Here is a 17,359-nt window from a genome sequence, read left to right as displayed (position 1 = left end):
TTAGTTTAAGTAATTGTTTTAAATATATATAGGAAATAAATTATTAAAATATGTATAGAACAAATCACAAGAATTGGATTTCTTGTTAATATAACTTAATGATAATGGCTTATGGGACAATCGATCAAATATTGGAATCGATATAGAAAGATGAATCCAAAGTATCGATATAGTTATAGAAGAGACGTTGATTTAAATAATTATAATATTTAATGTGAGAAACTGATGGAGAAAAATTGGAATAAAAAACAATAATTTATTATAATTTCAATCAAAAGACATTTAGAGCGATTTCCTTCCTCAGTACCTCTTGAGCCCGATGATAAATGAAGAAAGTAATGGAGCTAATAAAGAAGTTGTTGAGTTTATGAGAAAATGGAATTATTAAATATATACAAACATACGAAGGATAATTATCCATCGCTCATTAATTTATTTTTTGGTGATTTTTTTGTTTATAAAAAAAAACGATCGTTTTAAATGATAAACTTGATTAATAACTTTTATTTTGAGTTTCAGAATTTATGAGCCTATTTTAAAACTCAATATAAGTATTAAAGTGATAAATATGTAAATTCATTTATTATTATAGGTAACTAAAGTCATAAGCATAATTAAAAAATATATTTATGTAACTATAATACGAAATTAGATATTATTATAATATTATGAGTATGATGCTGCTGGAATGGTTTACTTAATTTTCAATTTTAAATATATTTATATAATTTTAAAAATAAAAATATCACTAACATAATGAATGACTAAAAAATATATATTTTTTTTAAATCAATAAATATTGAAATATTTCATAATAAAGTTTTTAAAAAAATATAAAAAGTGTCCCTTTATATCTCTTCATGCATTTCGATATAGAATGTTTTTTTATGCATATTTAGTAAAAAATTATATAATAATATAATGTATTTTATAACAGAGATATATAAATATATATTTTATTGAATGAATAATAAATCAATGGGATATAACAGTGCATTATAAAGGCATCAATGTTATATATTTTATTAAAGATACAGTTGAGGATATGTGGTTTTATATTCTAAAAAACTTGATTGATGGGAAACAGTTAAAGATTCAATTTTATCAATTCATTTTTATTATTACACATTAGAGTGCATTTTATTATTATTGTTTGTAATTCATCATTTTTTAATCTAAAATAGCAATATTTTATCATATAATTAATAAAATATTAATTTTTTAATAAATTATCTGAATGTATACACATTGACAATTAGAAAATTAGAATAAATAAGATAGAAATGAACAATACAAAGCATTTATCGAATAATTTATATATTAAAAGAGCAAATATATCTTTTATCTCTCCCCTAACAAAGGGTAATATAACAGCCTAATTACACTTAGTTTTCAATTATACTTTAAACTTGCATCAATAGTTATTTATGTGTTATAAACTAATATTTGCTAAGTATTATTTTAAAAACAATATGCATTCAAAGAATTATTTAAGATTATAAATAGCTCAACAAATACGGGTTTAGTGCTAATTGTCGTTTTAAATAGTATAAAAGGTGCGTAAAATATATTATAAAATTACCAAATAAGATATATTTTTAAATTGAGTATATAGGAATAAAAATAAAGTTATTGGATTTATTAAAATTGGTTATGAGTTTATCTATATTAAATAAAATCAATATTAAGATTATACATATTCAATTTATTTTGTAAATTCTATAACTTTAGAAAAAAACTATATTATATATTATAAGAAACAAGTATATAAATATTTAATCTATCTTATTAAATATTTATTTATATACTTTTAATGATTATAATAATAGCCTAATTCATAACTTTTTAGATTTATTCACCACTTATGCTTTAGAAAATCTTTTACTAAAAAAGGATATGCATTTTTATAATAAAGCCATACCACATTTTAGTAAAAATAATATTTTTTGTATAAAACGGATCATACATACATTCAATCGGAAGTGTATTAAACAACCTTATATTTAATGTAATATAGTCAATTATCATAAAAAGAAATAGAATGCTTCTTTAGTAATAATATTATTTTGTTATTCTATACTAATTTAATTATTGATAAAATTATAATACATTTAACTACAGACAGTTGCCATATATAAGGATAAAGTATTTGTGTCACATATTTGGTGCAGTGTATATAAAACAGCATGATCCCACTCAATTTACAAATCAAAAATAAAATTTCATTATAATGGCTGAGCTTATGGTATATGCATTTTTTGATATTGTATTATATATAAATGTCATTAACTTTGTTTTAATAATACACATGTCTAATAATTATTTTTAATTGTTTTCTTAGTGTCAAAGGTTCAATAATGTATGGACTGATTTTCTCGATCAATTAGATGAAGGAAAATATAAATTTACGGATGATGGATATTCCGACAACTTGTTCACTAACAAAAGTGATGATGATCTCAATAAAATTAATGCGGTATCATTTTGGTTATTTGAACAAAATTTATGGGATTGTTCTTCGTCATCGATTAATGAAAAACGTAATACCGATATTGTCTATTATATTGTGATATGGTTAATTCATATGTTAAGACTAAAGGGTGATGGCCAAATCGACAATGTAATTAAATTTTATAATACTTGTATACAACCTACTCGAGAATATATTAATTCTATAAAAGATACTAATGCTAATGCTTATAATATCTATAAGAAGCTTATAGATAACAAACTATATTTGATGAATAGGGATATTAAAGATATATCTAAATTTTATGATGCATTTAAATCATTATGTAACATGTATAATGGATTTAATCCAGACGATTCAGATTGCACACAATGTTTGGATGATACCAAAAAGTTTGCTAAAAAATATGAAATACTCTTTAATGATACTGATACTGAAGACAGTTTATATAGTCAAATATTATCTATACTATCAACTGATTATCATAATTTTATAAATCAATGCTATGAAAAAAAAAAAGGATGCGGTCGTTTTCCATCCCTTCCAGATTGTTCACGATGTTCATTAATAAAAAATGCGCTGATTTCAATTACATTTATTGCAATACCTATTTTCTTGGGAGTTGCTTATAAGGTAAATAAAAAGGATTTTAAAAATATAATCTTTAAAATTTATTTTTGTAATTCTTTATATGGGATTATCAAAAAATGTATATACGATTACCATTTTTATATTAGTATTCATTATTTGGATTTGGTAAACGATCTCAAAAACAATATTTAAGAGAAAAACGAAAAAAAATAAAGAGGAAAGAGTATAATTATATATTATTCGACGAGAGTGATTATTCCAGGAATAGTAATAATTATTGATATATGTTAAGGCTGACTATTTGGAAATAATCAATTTTTGACCATAATTTGGAACATAATCTTGGGATTTATAAGAATATTTAAATAATGTAATCAATAAAACATAAAGTTATATATGTATATTTATTATATATTTTTTGTATGTTTTTATGTTGTGAATCAGGGTTGATGTTGTGTTTGTGGAACCCATATTCGGGTTATATTTAAGTGTTAAATTATGTTTAATTCTGTATAATTTGATAATATATTAGTTTAAGTAATTGTTTTAAATATGTATAGGAAATAAATTATTAAAAAAAGTATAGGAAAACTTATAATAATTGAATTTCGTGTTAATATAACTTAATGATAATGGCTTATGGGACAATCGATCAAATATTGGAATTGACATCGAAAGATGAATCCAAAGTGCCGATTTGGTTCTATAAGACAACATTGATTTGAATAATTGCAACGTTTAATATGGTAATTTGGATGAAAGTAAGGGGGCATGTAAGAAATTATTTATTATGATTTCATATCCCAGTACCACATGGACTGTATGATAAATGAAAAAAGAAGTTGTTGAGTTGATGAGAAAATGTGATTATTAAATATATACAAACTTATGAAAGCCGATCCTATACCATTTATTAATTTATTTTTTTGTTAATTTTTTTTGTTTTAAAAGAAAAAACGATTATTTATATGATAAATTTATTAATAACTTTATTTGGGGGTTCAGATTCTATGAACCTGATTTAAAAACTCTATATAAGTATTAAAATGATAAATAAGTAAATTCATTTATTATTATAGGTAACTAAACTCAAAAGTACAATTAAAAAATATATTTATATTATTATGATCTGCATAAATATGATGTTGTTGGAATGGCTCACTTATATTTCAATTATAAATTTATTTATATAATTATAGAATAAAAACGTGATTAACATAATGAATGAATAAAAAATATATATTTTATAAAATAATTTATTATTGAAAAAATTCATAATAAAAATTTTAAAAATGCCCCTATAAACCCCTGTTATATGTTGCATACAATTGTTTTCTATAAATATTCAGTAGAAAATTATATAAAAATATAATGGTATTTTCTAACAAAGACACATAAATATATGTTTTATTGAATGAATAATAAGTCAATGATATACAATAGTGCATTATAAAGGTATCAACGTTACATATTTTGTTAAAGATACAGTTGGGAATATATGGTTTTATATTCTAAAAAACTGGATTTATGGAGAAATGGTTAAATGTCTTTTTATTATTCCACATTAACATGCATTATATGATTAATGTTTGATGAATCATGATTTTTAATCTAAAACAGCATTACGTTATCACATAATTTTAATAAATTATTTGAATCCATATTCATTGATAGTTATAGTAATATATTATATAAAATAAAAATGAACAATATAGAATATTTATATAAATTTATATATTAAAAGAGCAATATATTTTATTTTTCTCCTCTTAAAGTGTAATATAACAATTTAATTGGACATATTTTTATGTTATACTTTAAAATATACACTAATAGTTATTTATGAGTTATATATTTAATATTTACTAAGTATTATTTTAAAGAATATTGATTCAAAGAGATATTAAGCTTATAAATAACTCAATAAATATGGGTCCAGTGCTAATTGTTGTTTTAAGCCATAGAAAAAATGCTCAAAGTTATTATAAAGTAACCCAATAAGGTATTTTTTAAATTGAAGTATATGGATTAAAAATAAAGTTATTGGACTCATTAAAATGGATGATGAATTTATCCATATTAAATAAAAATAATATTAATTTATGTAATTTGTATAGAAAATGGAGCATGTAGCTTAATTTGTAAATGCTATAATATAGAAAATACTATATTATATATTATAAGAAACAAGTATATAAATAATTAATATATCTTATTAAATAACTATTTATATACTTAAGGATTATACTAATATAGAATTTTTAATTTTTTAGACGTATACAGTATCCAAGTTTTAGAATGGTAATCACTAAAACATAAGATATAAATATATTTCTTTTATATGCTCAAATATCAATACAAGAAAATATGATTTAAATTAATTGTAAAAGTATATTTATTTTTATAATAAAGTCATACCAAATGTTAGTAGGAATAGTATTTTTTGTATAAAATACATCATATATATATTTAATCAGAAGTGTATTAATCAACTATCTATTTAAGGTGATTTAGCTAATTGTCATAAAATAAGTATAGTATGGTTAACGAAAGATAATTGCTATGTAAAGAGCTTAAGTAAACACAACATATATTTATGCAATATATATAAACATTATCATCCAACATAACATCCAAATTATAACAAGGATTCATAATAATGTCTGAGGAAGTGGTATGCAATTTTTTTAATAAAATATGTTCTTCACATGTGATTCATATGTTGAACCTCCTATAAATTATATCATTTTTCATTTTAGTAACACTTACATTGATACATTTTTTCTCTTTATTTTGTAAAATATATTCTCAGTGTGAAGCATTTAAAAAGGTTGACGATTGTTTACAAATAGGTATGGTATCCACAGGAGATATTTGTTATATTGACGAAGTACTCAATGAGTATTGCCCTACAAATATAGAGGGGCAAAATGGAAAATGTGACACAAATAACGAAAAAATTAGTGCTGGGTTTATATGGTTGTTAATAACGTTCGAGGATCTTTGTGAAGGTCAATGCTCTGATAATGAAAATGAAAAATATGCTGAATATGCTATTTTATGGTTAAATTATAAACTAAATCAGAACTCAGAAGATGGAATCAATACATTAAACGATTTCTATACTAAATATATAGAAAAAAATACCCATTATAATCAGAAAATATCTAAAGCCAATGATAATAAGACATATAAGAATATTATAGATAAAAAAAAAAATTTGATGAATATGGATATTAATGATATATTTCGATTTTATGATGCATTTGAATCATTATGCAGCATGTATAATGAACTTGGTGATGAAAACCCCAATTGCGGAAAATGTTCGCAAAAAGCTGATGAATTTGTCAATAAATATGATAAACTTAATGAAGACCCTAATATTACTGGAAATAATTCATATAAAAAAATATTGACTACTTTATTTGATGATTATGGCAATTTAAAAAAGAAATGTGACGATGATCCATCTAGCGATTTTCCAACCCTTTCACCGATAAAAACAACACAAAGTTTTGAAGATGCATCATCAGGTTCGTCGGTAGCAAGCAAATTAATTCCAGTTTTATCAATATTTGCAATATCACTTTTCTTGGGTATCGCTTATAAGGTAAATAATAAGGAATTAAAAACTATAATATTTAAATTATATTTTTGTGATCCCTTATATGCGTTTATCAAAAAATATATAATAATTTTCCCATTTTTATATTAGTATTCATTATTTGGATTTGATAAGCTATTTCAAAGACAATATATAAGAAAAAAATTAAAAAAAATAAAGAAAAAAATGGAACTTAATATATGATTCGAAGATTAACGATTATTCCAGGAAGAATAATAATGATTGATATATGTTAAGAATATGTCTATTGGAAATATATAATTTTTGTGTCTATAAGAGTAATTGAATAATAAAATCAATAAAATATAAAATTAATATGCATATTATTGCATGTTTGTATTGTTTTTACATATTTTTATATAATTTTTATGTTATGGGTTAGGGTTATGTACTACATTACATTTAATTTGTATAATTTTTAATAATATTTATTGTTTATATAAAAATGATTTAAAAAAATACAAATAAAATAATGAAACATAAAGTTGCAAAATCAAAAAAATATATATAATTAAATTTTTTTCGATTCTAATATTCTTGATACCGAGGTGTTTATGTTTTATGGGTCAAGGTTATGCATTATGGTTTATTGTTTCGTTTACTGAGTCTTCGTTTTGAGGTAGGACTCAGGGCATATTGTAATTTATTTTTTTATAATTTGATAATATTTGGGATTGTAAATGTTGATTAAATATATACACCACCCCCGCATGTTTAATCTTGAAATGATGTCTAAATATGCACCCTCCAAAGGAACATACCCATTAATATGAAAAGGGTTGCATGTTATATATTTCCATAAAGTATAATATTATAATTGAGTGTTAATATTGATTTAATATGATTAAAATAAAATGTCTATATTGCATATATTAATATAGATACTGGATTTATATGAAGCCGTATTATGTTATATAATATTTTTTTATTATATAAAACGTGTTGACCTGCGGCTATATTGAATTATGTATAACGTAGTATGCTTCTTTATTTGATGGAAATGCTATTTAGTGAAACTTATAATTTGTGTCACCATTACTTTAATTTAAATTATATTAAGCCAACTGAGATGCAATCATAGCATTATATATGAGGTTGGATATTAATTATAATAAAATTCATTTTGAATATTCCTCTGCATTAAAATATATATTCAGATTAACACATGTGTCTTTAACATTAATTAAACAAACTACTATTATATAATAATAAAATATAGATGCATGGGATATCGATCGAGAATCGACAATATAACATTGTCTATAAAATATTATTGTACTTCTAATGTTTTTAGTATACATAAAAGTTGCACTATATATAAATATTTTTTGAAGTTTTAATTGTAGTTACTATTCTCTGTTTGTATTTTTTTACATTTGTATTAAAATTAATTAGTATTAATTGAATTTGTTTTATACGCTTTAATTTATTTATTATAAGGTATAATAATAGATTAATCACTATTCATTTTTTAATTTATAGTTTTGAGGTATAAATATATTATATTTAAAGTAGTTAATACAATTTCATATTATATTTTGTTATAATAATTATAAATAATATGATAGATAGATTATCTTTATTATATGCCTATATATATAATAGAATACTCTACTAATGTTAATATTGAAATATTGTTTTATTGTGAAAACATCATATAATTAAATATTAATTTTATCGAAAAGGTACATAATAATTAATTTTGTTTGAACTAATAACATTTTTATTAATTTATTATATATATACAAACTTGTAAATTTATATTTAAAATATATTGCTATTACGAAATATTATATATGTTATAAAATACTTGATTTAAAAGCTATGAAACATGGAATTATAGCCTATTGATTTAAAGTATTTTTATTAAGCATATTAATTATTCCGTTGTACTACACAGTGATATAGCAGGAAGCAACAATGATAACAATAAAGTATTAAATACGAAAAAATCATTAAATTCAGTTTATTCGAATACGTTGATATATATTAATTATATATATTATTAAAACTGAACATATGCGGAGTATAAAAAATAATTATTATAATTTATACTTAAGTATAATTTTAATGTCGTAATATTAACACTACAAGCCATATATTATTAATTTTATTAACAATTTGAATAAAAATATAGATTTCTATATTGAGCTAAATGTTTTATTATAAAATATGGAGTATATAATATGTTTAGGTTCTAAATATAAATGTGCACTAGAATGGTAAATCATTTATATTTCTTCTAAAAGTTTATTGTTACATCTAATCGAGAGTGATCGTTAAACTAATAAAAGTAACAAAATTAAGTAAATAATAGGAAAATAATTTTATTGAATTAGTTTTTGTAACTTAAAATGGAGCTCGTATTTATTTATATATTAAATAGTTAATAAGAATGAAAAGGATGATATATATTTATATGTACTAATTTAAAAGCTCATTTAGGTCCATGGAGATTTTAATTTGTAATTATTTTGATTAACTTAAATTGCACATTTTGTGTTTTAATTTTAGAAAGATAAATATATGGAGTAGAATATTATTCATTAAAATATAAATATATATTATCTATTTAGAAAAAGTAATAAAGTTGAGTTATTTTTAAACGTTATAACTTTAATAAATAATTTGGGTATATTTATTATAAATAATATTAAAATATGCAATATGTGATGCAGAATAGTAACTCATACCAATAACGAGATACAAATATATTTTTAAGGGTTACAGTCATGATATATTTCTTATTCTTTATATATTTAAAGTAACATAAGTTTTGAAACTCATTTATTAAAAAAGTAGTGAATATAATTTTATTTTCATGTGTAAACCTATAATATAAATATATTATTATATAAAACTAATTTAGTCTATTTTGGGTTATGTCATTTGGGGTATTATTTTAAAAAAACTGTACTATGTATAGAATGTATTATATAGAGGCATAATACAAATATTAAACAAATAACAACTTAAGGCAATTTAATTGTCGCTATAAATAAAAATCAAATACATTTTTAATACTATTATTATATTATTAGTCCATGTTAATTCAAGTATTAAAACTAAAAATAATACATTAACTACAAATATTAATTATATAGACACCTCAATTTATTAATAACGTATTTGGGCTCAATACATTATTATATAAAAATTGTATATGACAAATTGCCTCCATATTAAAAATAAAATCCAGCATAATGCTTGAAGAAGTGGTATATACATTTTTTAACAAAATTAATCTTCTTTTATTTTATTGTTTTCGCGGTATTTATAAATTAAATTAAATTGCATTAATATACTTTTTATTAATTTTTATAATATTTTCTTAGTGTGGCACAATTAAAAAGATTGACGATTGCTTATCTAGAGACATATTATCTACAGGAGATAAATGTTCTGATGCTGAATTATACACTGTTTATTGTTCTACCAAGAAAGAGGGTGTAATAGGAAAATGCGAGACAAATGGAGGAAGAATTAGTGCTGGGTTTATATGGTTATTAGTGATGTTCGATGTTCTTTGTGGTGGGGAGTGTTCTGAAAAGGACCAATATGATGAATATGCTATTTTATGGTTAAGTTCTAAATACAATTTAATTAGTCCTGAGTATGATGTTAATATAACTGGGATTTATGATATTCTTGAAAGAAATAATCCTATTTGGTATAATAAATATCGTGATAGAATAGGAAAAAAAAGGAATGTAATGGATTTTGGTGATTTCCATATGGGTAATCTATATAATTTACTTAAAGAAATGTGTATTTTAATTACTAAATATAACGAAGATAGATCATACCAAGATGTATATTTAAAATATGCTAATAACTGTGCTAATATATACAAAAACCTTGTTACTAATGTCCCTAAGGGTAAAGTGTGCGATTCATATTGCGAGGTATTGTCTACTTTAAAAAATGGATATGATAAATTTAGAGAAGAAAAAAATGAGTCCACCCCAAATTTCCAACTTCCTAAATTTATTGAGGACGGAGTAGAAACATGCAAGAGTTTATGTAAAAGTAATGACCAAAAATTGGAGGCTGAGAATCTGATAGCTGAAGAATCAGAAATTTTTACAACTCACCAAACTAGTTTACCAGATTTATCAACAACCGAATTACGTATTACTCAAGAAGAACCACAGAGTAACATAGAAAGTCAGAGAGATGGATTAAAATCGATAACACTTCAATCAGTAACCCCCATAAGTATAAATAATGGAAGTAAACTACCCTACATTGCGGTTCCATTTATTTTAATACCCATTATTTTTGCAATTTCATATAAGGTAAATAACAAGGCAATTAAAAAATATACATTATACCATATTTTGTGGTTGCATAAAAGAACAAATAATTATATTTTTTACGATATTTATGTTAGTATTTAACACTTATGTGGAAAAAAAAAATGAAGAGTAAAAAAAACGCGAGAAAGATTATAAATTTGCGTGATAAAAAATAAACCCAAAAGGACGTTAAAAATGCATGCATCGAAAATAGCTAATGGGTATAATTATAAATTGTGGTGATGAAAAATGGAATTATTAAGTATATATAAATATATAGAAGAATATATGACTGTTATTATTTTATTTTTTTTCGTTGTTTTTTTTTTTGTTTATAAAAGAAAAGACAGTTCCATAAAATGATAAATTTAGTTAATAACTTTATTTGGGGAGTCAGATCTATGAGTCTGATTTAAAACTCAATATAAATATTAAAAATGATAAATAAGTAAACTCGTTTATTACTATTATTATAGGTAAATAGACTCATAAGTATAATTAAAAAGTATATTTATGTAATTATAATACGAAATTATATATTTTTATAATATATATAAATGATGTTGTAAGAATGGTTCGCTTAATTTTCAATTATAATTTTATTTATATAATTCTAAGAATAAAAAATTACTAACATAATGAATGAATAAAAAATATATTTTTTACAAAATTGCTTATTATTGAAAAAATTAATAATAAAATTAAAAAAAAATATATAAACAATACCCCACTAAATATCTATTATATGCTACATGCAATTATTTTCTATAAGCATTCAGTAAAAAATTATATAAAAATATAATGATATTTTCTAACATAGATAAATAAATATTTTTTTATTGAATAAAAAACGAATCAATGGAATATAACAGTGCATTATAAAGGCATCAACGTTACATATTTTGTTAAAGATACAATTGGGGATATGCAGTTTTATATTCTAAAAAACTGGATCGATGGAGAAAGGGATAAAGATTCAATTCATGTCAAATGTCTATTTATTATTCCATATTAATGCGTATTACATTATCAGTATTTAGTGGTTTATAATTTTTTTTATCTAAAACGGTATTGTTTTATCATATAATTAACAACGTATAGAATTTTAATAAATTGCTTGAATGTATATACATTGATAACTATAACAATAGAGTATATAAGATAAAAATGAAAAATGCAAAATATTTATCGAATATATATATATATATATTAAAATACCAAATATATCTTATATTTTTCCACTTAAAGCGCAATATAACAACTTAATTACACATAGTTTTCTATTATATTTTAAAATTTGCATCAATAGTTATTTGTTTTTATATATTTAATATTTACTATGTATTATTTTTAAAATAATATTGATTTAAAGAATCAATTAAGCTTATAAATAGCTCAACAAATATGGGATAAGTGCCAATTTTTGTTTTAATCGCCGAAAAGTTGCTCAAAGTATATTATAAAATTACCCAACAAGGTATATTTCTAAATTAAAGTATATAGAAATAGAAATAAAGTTATTGGACTCATTAAAATGAATTATAAATTTATATATATTAAATAAAAATAATACTAAAATTATGTATATGAAATTAAAAATGGAACAATTCAACTTATTTTGTAAATGTTATAATTTTAGAAAAAACTATATTATATATTATAAGAAACAAGTATATAAATATTTAATCTACCTTATTAAATAAATATTTATACACCTTTAGTGATATAGTAATAATAGAACTTTTTATATTTACACAGTATTTAAGTTTTAGAATAACTTTCACTAAAAAAGGAGATGATATATGTTTTCTATGCTCAAACGTAAGTACAAGGAAATATGTTTTAAATTCATTATAAAATTATATCCATTTTTATAATAAATTTATAAAGAAGTTAGTAGTAATGTTATTTATTGTATAAAATGCATCATATATACATATTGGAAAAGTGTATTAAGCAATCCTCTATTTAAGATAATCTGTCTGATTGCTATAAAATAAATATAATATGTTTAACGAAATATAATTGCTATGCAAAGATATTAAGTAGATATAATATATTTTTTATGCAATATATATAAATATTATCATCTCCCATAATCTCAAAATTATAACAAAACTTCATTATAATGTTTATGAACCTGGTATATAATTTTTTTAAATAAAATATGCTCTTCGCATGTTATTCATATGTTGGATCGTCTACAAATTTATTAATTTTCATTTTAGTAACATTAACATTAATACGTTTTTTGCTTAATTCGTAAAATGTATTTGTAGTGTGATGCAATTAATGGGATCGATGATTTAATTAAAGCGGAAGTCAAAGGAGAAGAAATATATATTGAAAATAATCGGATATTGAACGCTAATTGCCCTGTCTACATAACTGAGGAAGGGGGGCAATGCATTGGTTATATCGCAGCAGTTATCTCTGCTTTTATAGGAATGCTAAAAACCTTTGAGAATAGTGATATAGATGTTTCAGAAAATGGCGAATTTGCTCAATATGCTATTTTGTGGCTAAGTTACAAACTTAAGAAAAATAAGAAGATAACAGATGAAATAAGTGATATTTATGGCGAGCTTAAAAAAAATAATAATAAGATTAGTGAATATTATAATTACAAAGAACAAATTAATAATTTAATGAATATGGATTTTAATTTTATATCTAAATTTTATGAAGCATTACAAATCTTATGTGACATATCTACTCAATTTGATGATGATACCACAAATTGCGAAAATTGTTTGGGAGATGCAAAGAAATTTGTCGCCGAATATGAAAAACTCAATGGAAATCCTAATAATACTGAAAACAGTTCATATAGAAAAGTGTTGTATAGTTTATCAACTGAATATAATAATTTAAAAAATAAATGTTCCGTTTTTCAACCCCTTTCAGATATAAAAACAACACAAAGTTTTGTAGAAGGTTCTTTAGAAAGTTCTGAAGCTATATCACCGAGTTCGTCGACAGCAAGCAAATTAATTGCAGTTTTATCAATATTTGTTGCAATGCCAATTTTCTTGGGAATTGCTTATAAGGTAAATAAGGAATTTAAAAATATAATATTTAAAAATTATTTTCGTGATTCCTTATATGTGGTTATCAAAATTGTATGTACATTTACCATTTTTATATTAGTATTCATTATTTGGATTTGGTAAACGATCTCAAAAACAATATTTAAGAGACAAACTCAAAAAAATAAAGAAGAAAATGAAGCAGTATATATGATTCAAAGAGTAGTGATTATTCCAGGAATAGGAATAATGATGATATATGTTAAGAAATTATATATTTGGAAATAAGTAATTTGAACATAATTTTTGATCACGATTTTGTGTCTATAAGAATAATTAAATAATATAATCTATAAAATATAAAGCTGTATATGTATAATTATTATATTTTTGCATAATTTTTATATAGTTTTTATGTTGTGGGTCAGGGTTAAGTACTACATTACATTTAATTTTGTATAATTTGATAACATTTATTAGTTTAACGAAATGTTTTAAATATATATAAGAAAAAGTTATTATAATTGATAGGATTTGTAGTTTTTAATATTTATGCTAGCATTGATTGTTTGGATTCTGTAAACGGTTTCAAAGACAAACATTAAGGACCAAAATATAAATAATAAAGATAAAAATATATGATAAGTATATTAATTTGAGGGTAGCGATCGATATATTTTATGGTATTTCTATGTTGATATACAATTAATTATTATCAAGTTTTAAGTTTTATGATAACAATAAAAATAATAGTAGTACGAAACATAATTTTTGAATGGTAAAAAAAGTGATCGAACTAATATAAAGGTCAATCACACATAAAATATAATTGAATTATAGCATTAATTATTTGATTTAGTCACGAAATTAAACACATTCAATATATTTTAATTAAAAAGGAACAAGAAATTAAATACTAAATATTCATTTTAAAACGATAAAACTGTTGTGGTGATAATCTAAATAGACACTATACATAAAGATAAATTAATTTATTAATATATATATCCCCTATTAAAGTATTGAAAACTTTTACTTGGCGTATATTGTTTATTAGATTAAATGCGTTGTGCTAAGTTTCGAATATTTGTATATATAATGTCTCTATATTTTTTATCGTTGGTAGAATTGGGACCATCATAAATCTACGAAAAAAAATGGGTAAATATATAAAACATCTCAACTTATTGTTGTGAATATGATAAAAAATTTGGCTTATATGGAAAATCAATTTAGATAAATGGTAATATGAGAATAAAATGATTATTTTATTATTTTTTGAGATTGCTTACAGCGTTGATATAAGTAACATCAACATTATCATCGAGTTTTTTAACTATAAATCCAGCTATGCTATCACCCAATTTTATTAATGCTTCCTCAGCACCAATTTCAGTTTCGATTGATTTTGTATTTTTTATTATTTCTTTCAAATCAGTTTCTTGATCGATTTCGCCGGCATAATTTAGAGTTCTTGTAGGACAAACAATTACGAATGTGTCTTCTGTTTTCTACAAAGTTAATGAATAAAAAAATATATGTATTGTGTAAATTGATATATAATAATATGAATAATATAATTTTTAGAAAAATAATGGAAAAAAAATGTGCTTACTTTAATTCTTGCACCTAAAGCATATCTTTTTTTGGAGTTTATATGCTTTCCATCTTTGTTAAGTTTTTCAAACAATATTAAATATTTGGAGTATAAACGAGCAACATTTCCTAAAAAAATGATTATTTTGAAGATATAAATGAAATATTATGAATATAAGAAAATATTAATGAAAATGTGTAAATACTGATAAGGACATATTAAATTTATTGATTATTTTTTATGTACCATTAACAAACTTAGGACCCGATTTTTTTTTATCATTAAAATCCCAGAGCTCCTTTATTATATCATAATACTAATGAAAAAAACATATAGGTATATATAATAATGATTATTTGATTTTAACTTATTTTTATATGTTAAATATTGGTTGTATTTGATACCTTAGAGGGAGATGGAATTGTAACATGAAGCCATCCAATATCTATATTTCCAATTTTTTTAGAATATATAGTTGTATTTTCATTTTCTGTAGAATCGACTGGATGATCGCCCATATTCTCAGCAAGTTTTAGTAAAAGTGATAAAGCACCTCTTGCATCGTCTATTGCTACAAAAGTTTCATACATATCTTTACATTCCTTGTCTTTGTATTCCTCAAGTCTGCATACGAAATATTATTGGTGAAAGTGAGATTATTTTTAATGTGCGCAAAAAAGAAAGAAATGAATTTATAAATGGGATTTTGAATATTCAATGATTATGAAGGCATGAGTTTAGCGAATGTGCATATTTATATTATATGCTTATATTTTTTCATTTTTTCATACACTGTTTTTTGGGGGAGGGAGGTGGAATTCTTAACACCATTTGCAGCAGTTTCGCTTGCAAATACTACATTTTGCATATATCCTACGAGACTTAAAAGTGCCAAAGCAATCTTAATATATCTTTTATTCATTTTTGGATTTGATAAGTAAAGTATTAATTTAAAAGTTTAAAAACATGCTATATAAGTATATTTAAAATAAAAGCAAACGAAAATGCAAGGAATATATAAAAAATTAATAATTATTAAAAAAAAAAAAAATAATAAAATAAAAAAATAAATTTATATAATTATTTAAACAGTAAATTTTTTATTTAAATGAACTTATTACAAGAGAAGAAAAATAACGTACAAAAATTATAGAGGGTGAAAAATATTTTGTTTTGAATTTTTCTAATACAATAATATTTTATATGTTACGTGTTGCTAGTAATATGGGATTCCAGGGTTTAGGGTTCAGGGTTTAGGGTTCAGGGTTTAGGGTTTAGGGTTTAGGGTTTAGGGTTTAGGGTTCAGGGTTCAGGGTTTAGGGTTTAGGGTTTAGGGTTTAGGGTTCAGGGTTTAGGGTTTAGGGTTTAGGGTTCAGGGTTTAGGGTTTCAGGGGTTTAGGGTTCAGGGTTTAGGGTTTAGGGTTCAGGGTTTAGGGTTTAGGGTTCAGGGTTTAGGGTTTAGGGTTTAGGGTTTAGGGGTTTAGGGTTCAGGGTTTAGGGTTTAGGGTTCAGGGTTTAGGGTTTAGGGTTAGGGGGGTTTAGGGTTTAGGGTTCAGGGTTTAGGGTTCAGGGTTTAGGGTTTAGGGTTTAGGGTTCAGGGTTTAGGGTTCAGGGTTTAGGGTTTAGGGTTCAGGGTTTAGGGTTCAGGGTTTAGGGTTCAGGGTTTAGGGTTTAGGGTTCAGGGTTTAGGGTTTAGGGTTTAGGGTTCAGGGTTTAGGGTTTAGGGTTTAGGGTTTAGGGTTTAGG

At 22.8% G+C, this 17,359-nt stretch overlaps 5 protein-coding genes across 5 annotated transcripts; 4 read left to right on the top strand and 1 right to left on the bottom strand.

Annotated features, from left to right (window-relative positions):
- Positions 1-2,230: 2,230 nt before the first annotated feature.
- PCHAS_0200021 (CIR protein) lies at positions 2,231-3,342 on the top strand (the record flags this gene model as incomplete). Its single annotated transcript, XM_016800107.1, has 3 exons — positions 2,231-2,245; positions 2,342-3,103; positions 3,208-3,342. 3 exons carry the CDS (start codon positions 2,231-2,233, stop codon positions 3,340-3,342), a joined length of 912 nt encoding a protein of 303 aa, XP_016652931.1.
- Positions 3,343-5,720: 2,378 nt separating this feature from the next.
- PCHAS_0200015 (CIR protein) lies at positions 5,721-6,872 on the top strand (the record flags this gene model as incomplete). Its single annotated transcript, XM_016800100.1, has 3 exons — positions 5,721-5,735; positions 5,874-6,674; positions 6,780-6,872. The coding sequence occupies 3 exons, from the start codon at positions 5,721-5,723 to the stop codon at positions 6,870-6,872; spliced, it is 909 nt and encodes a 302-aa protein (XP_016652930.1).
- A 3,020-nt stretch (positions 6,873-9,892) lies between these two features.
- Positions 9,893-11,163, top strand: PCHAS_0200011 (CIR protein; the record flags this gene model as incomplete). Its single annotated transcript, XM_016800095.1, has 3 exons — positions 9,893-9,907; positions 10,025-10,987; positions 11,083-11,163. The coding sequence occupies 3 exons, from the start codon at positions 9,893-9,895 to the stop codon at positions 11,161-11,163; spliced, it is 1,059 nt and encodes a 352-aa protein (XP_016652929.1).
- A 1,952-nt stretch (positions 11,164-13,115) lies between these two features.
- On the top strand, positions 13,116-14,230 carry PCHAS_0200005 (CIR protein; the record flags this gene model as incomplete). Its single annotated transcript, XM_016800089.1, has 3 exons — positions 13,116-13,130; positions 13,267-14,037; positions 14,138-14,230. 3 exons carry the CDS (start codon positions 13,116-13,118, stop codon positions 14,228-14,230), a joined length of 879 nt encoding a protein of 292 aa, XP_016652928.1.
- Positions 14,231-15,074: 844 nt separating this feature from the next.
- PCHAS_0200001 (fam-a protein) lies at positions 15,075-16,535 on the bottom strand (the record flags this gene model as incomplete). Its single annotated transcript, XM_016800085.1, has 6 exons — positions 15,075-15,161; positions 15,309-15,527; positions 15,632-15,741; positions 15,860-15,929; positions 16,018-16,237; positions 16,405-16,535. 6 exons carry the CDS (start codon positions 16,533-16,535, stop codon positions 15,075-15,077), a joined length of 837 nt encoding a protein of 278 aa, XP_016652927.1.
- Positions 16,536-17,359: the final 824 nt, after the last annotated feature.

The sequence above is a fragment of the Plasmodium chabaudi genome (assembly GCF_900002335.3).
Source record: "Plasmodium chabaudi chabaudi strain AS genome assembly, chromosome: 2".
Lineage (NCBI taxonomy): Eukaryota > Apicomplexa > Aconoidasida > Haemosporida > Plasmodiidae > Plasmodium > Plasmodium chabaudi.
This window is presented reverse-complemented; position numbering and strand designations above follow the sequence as displayed.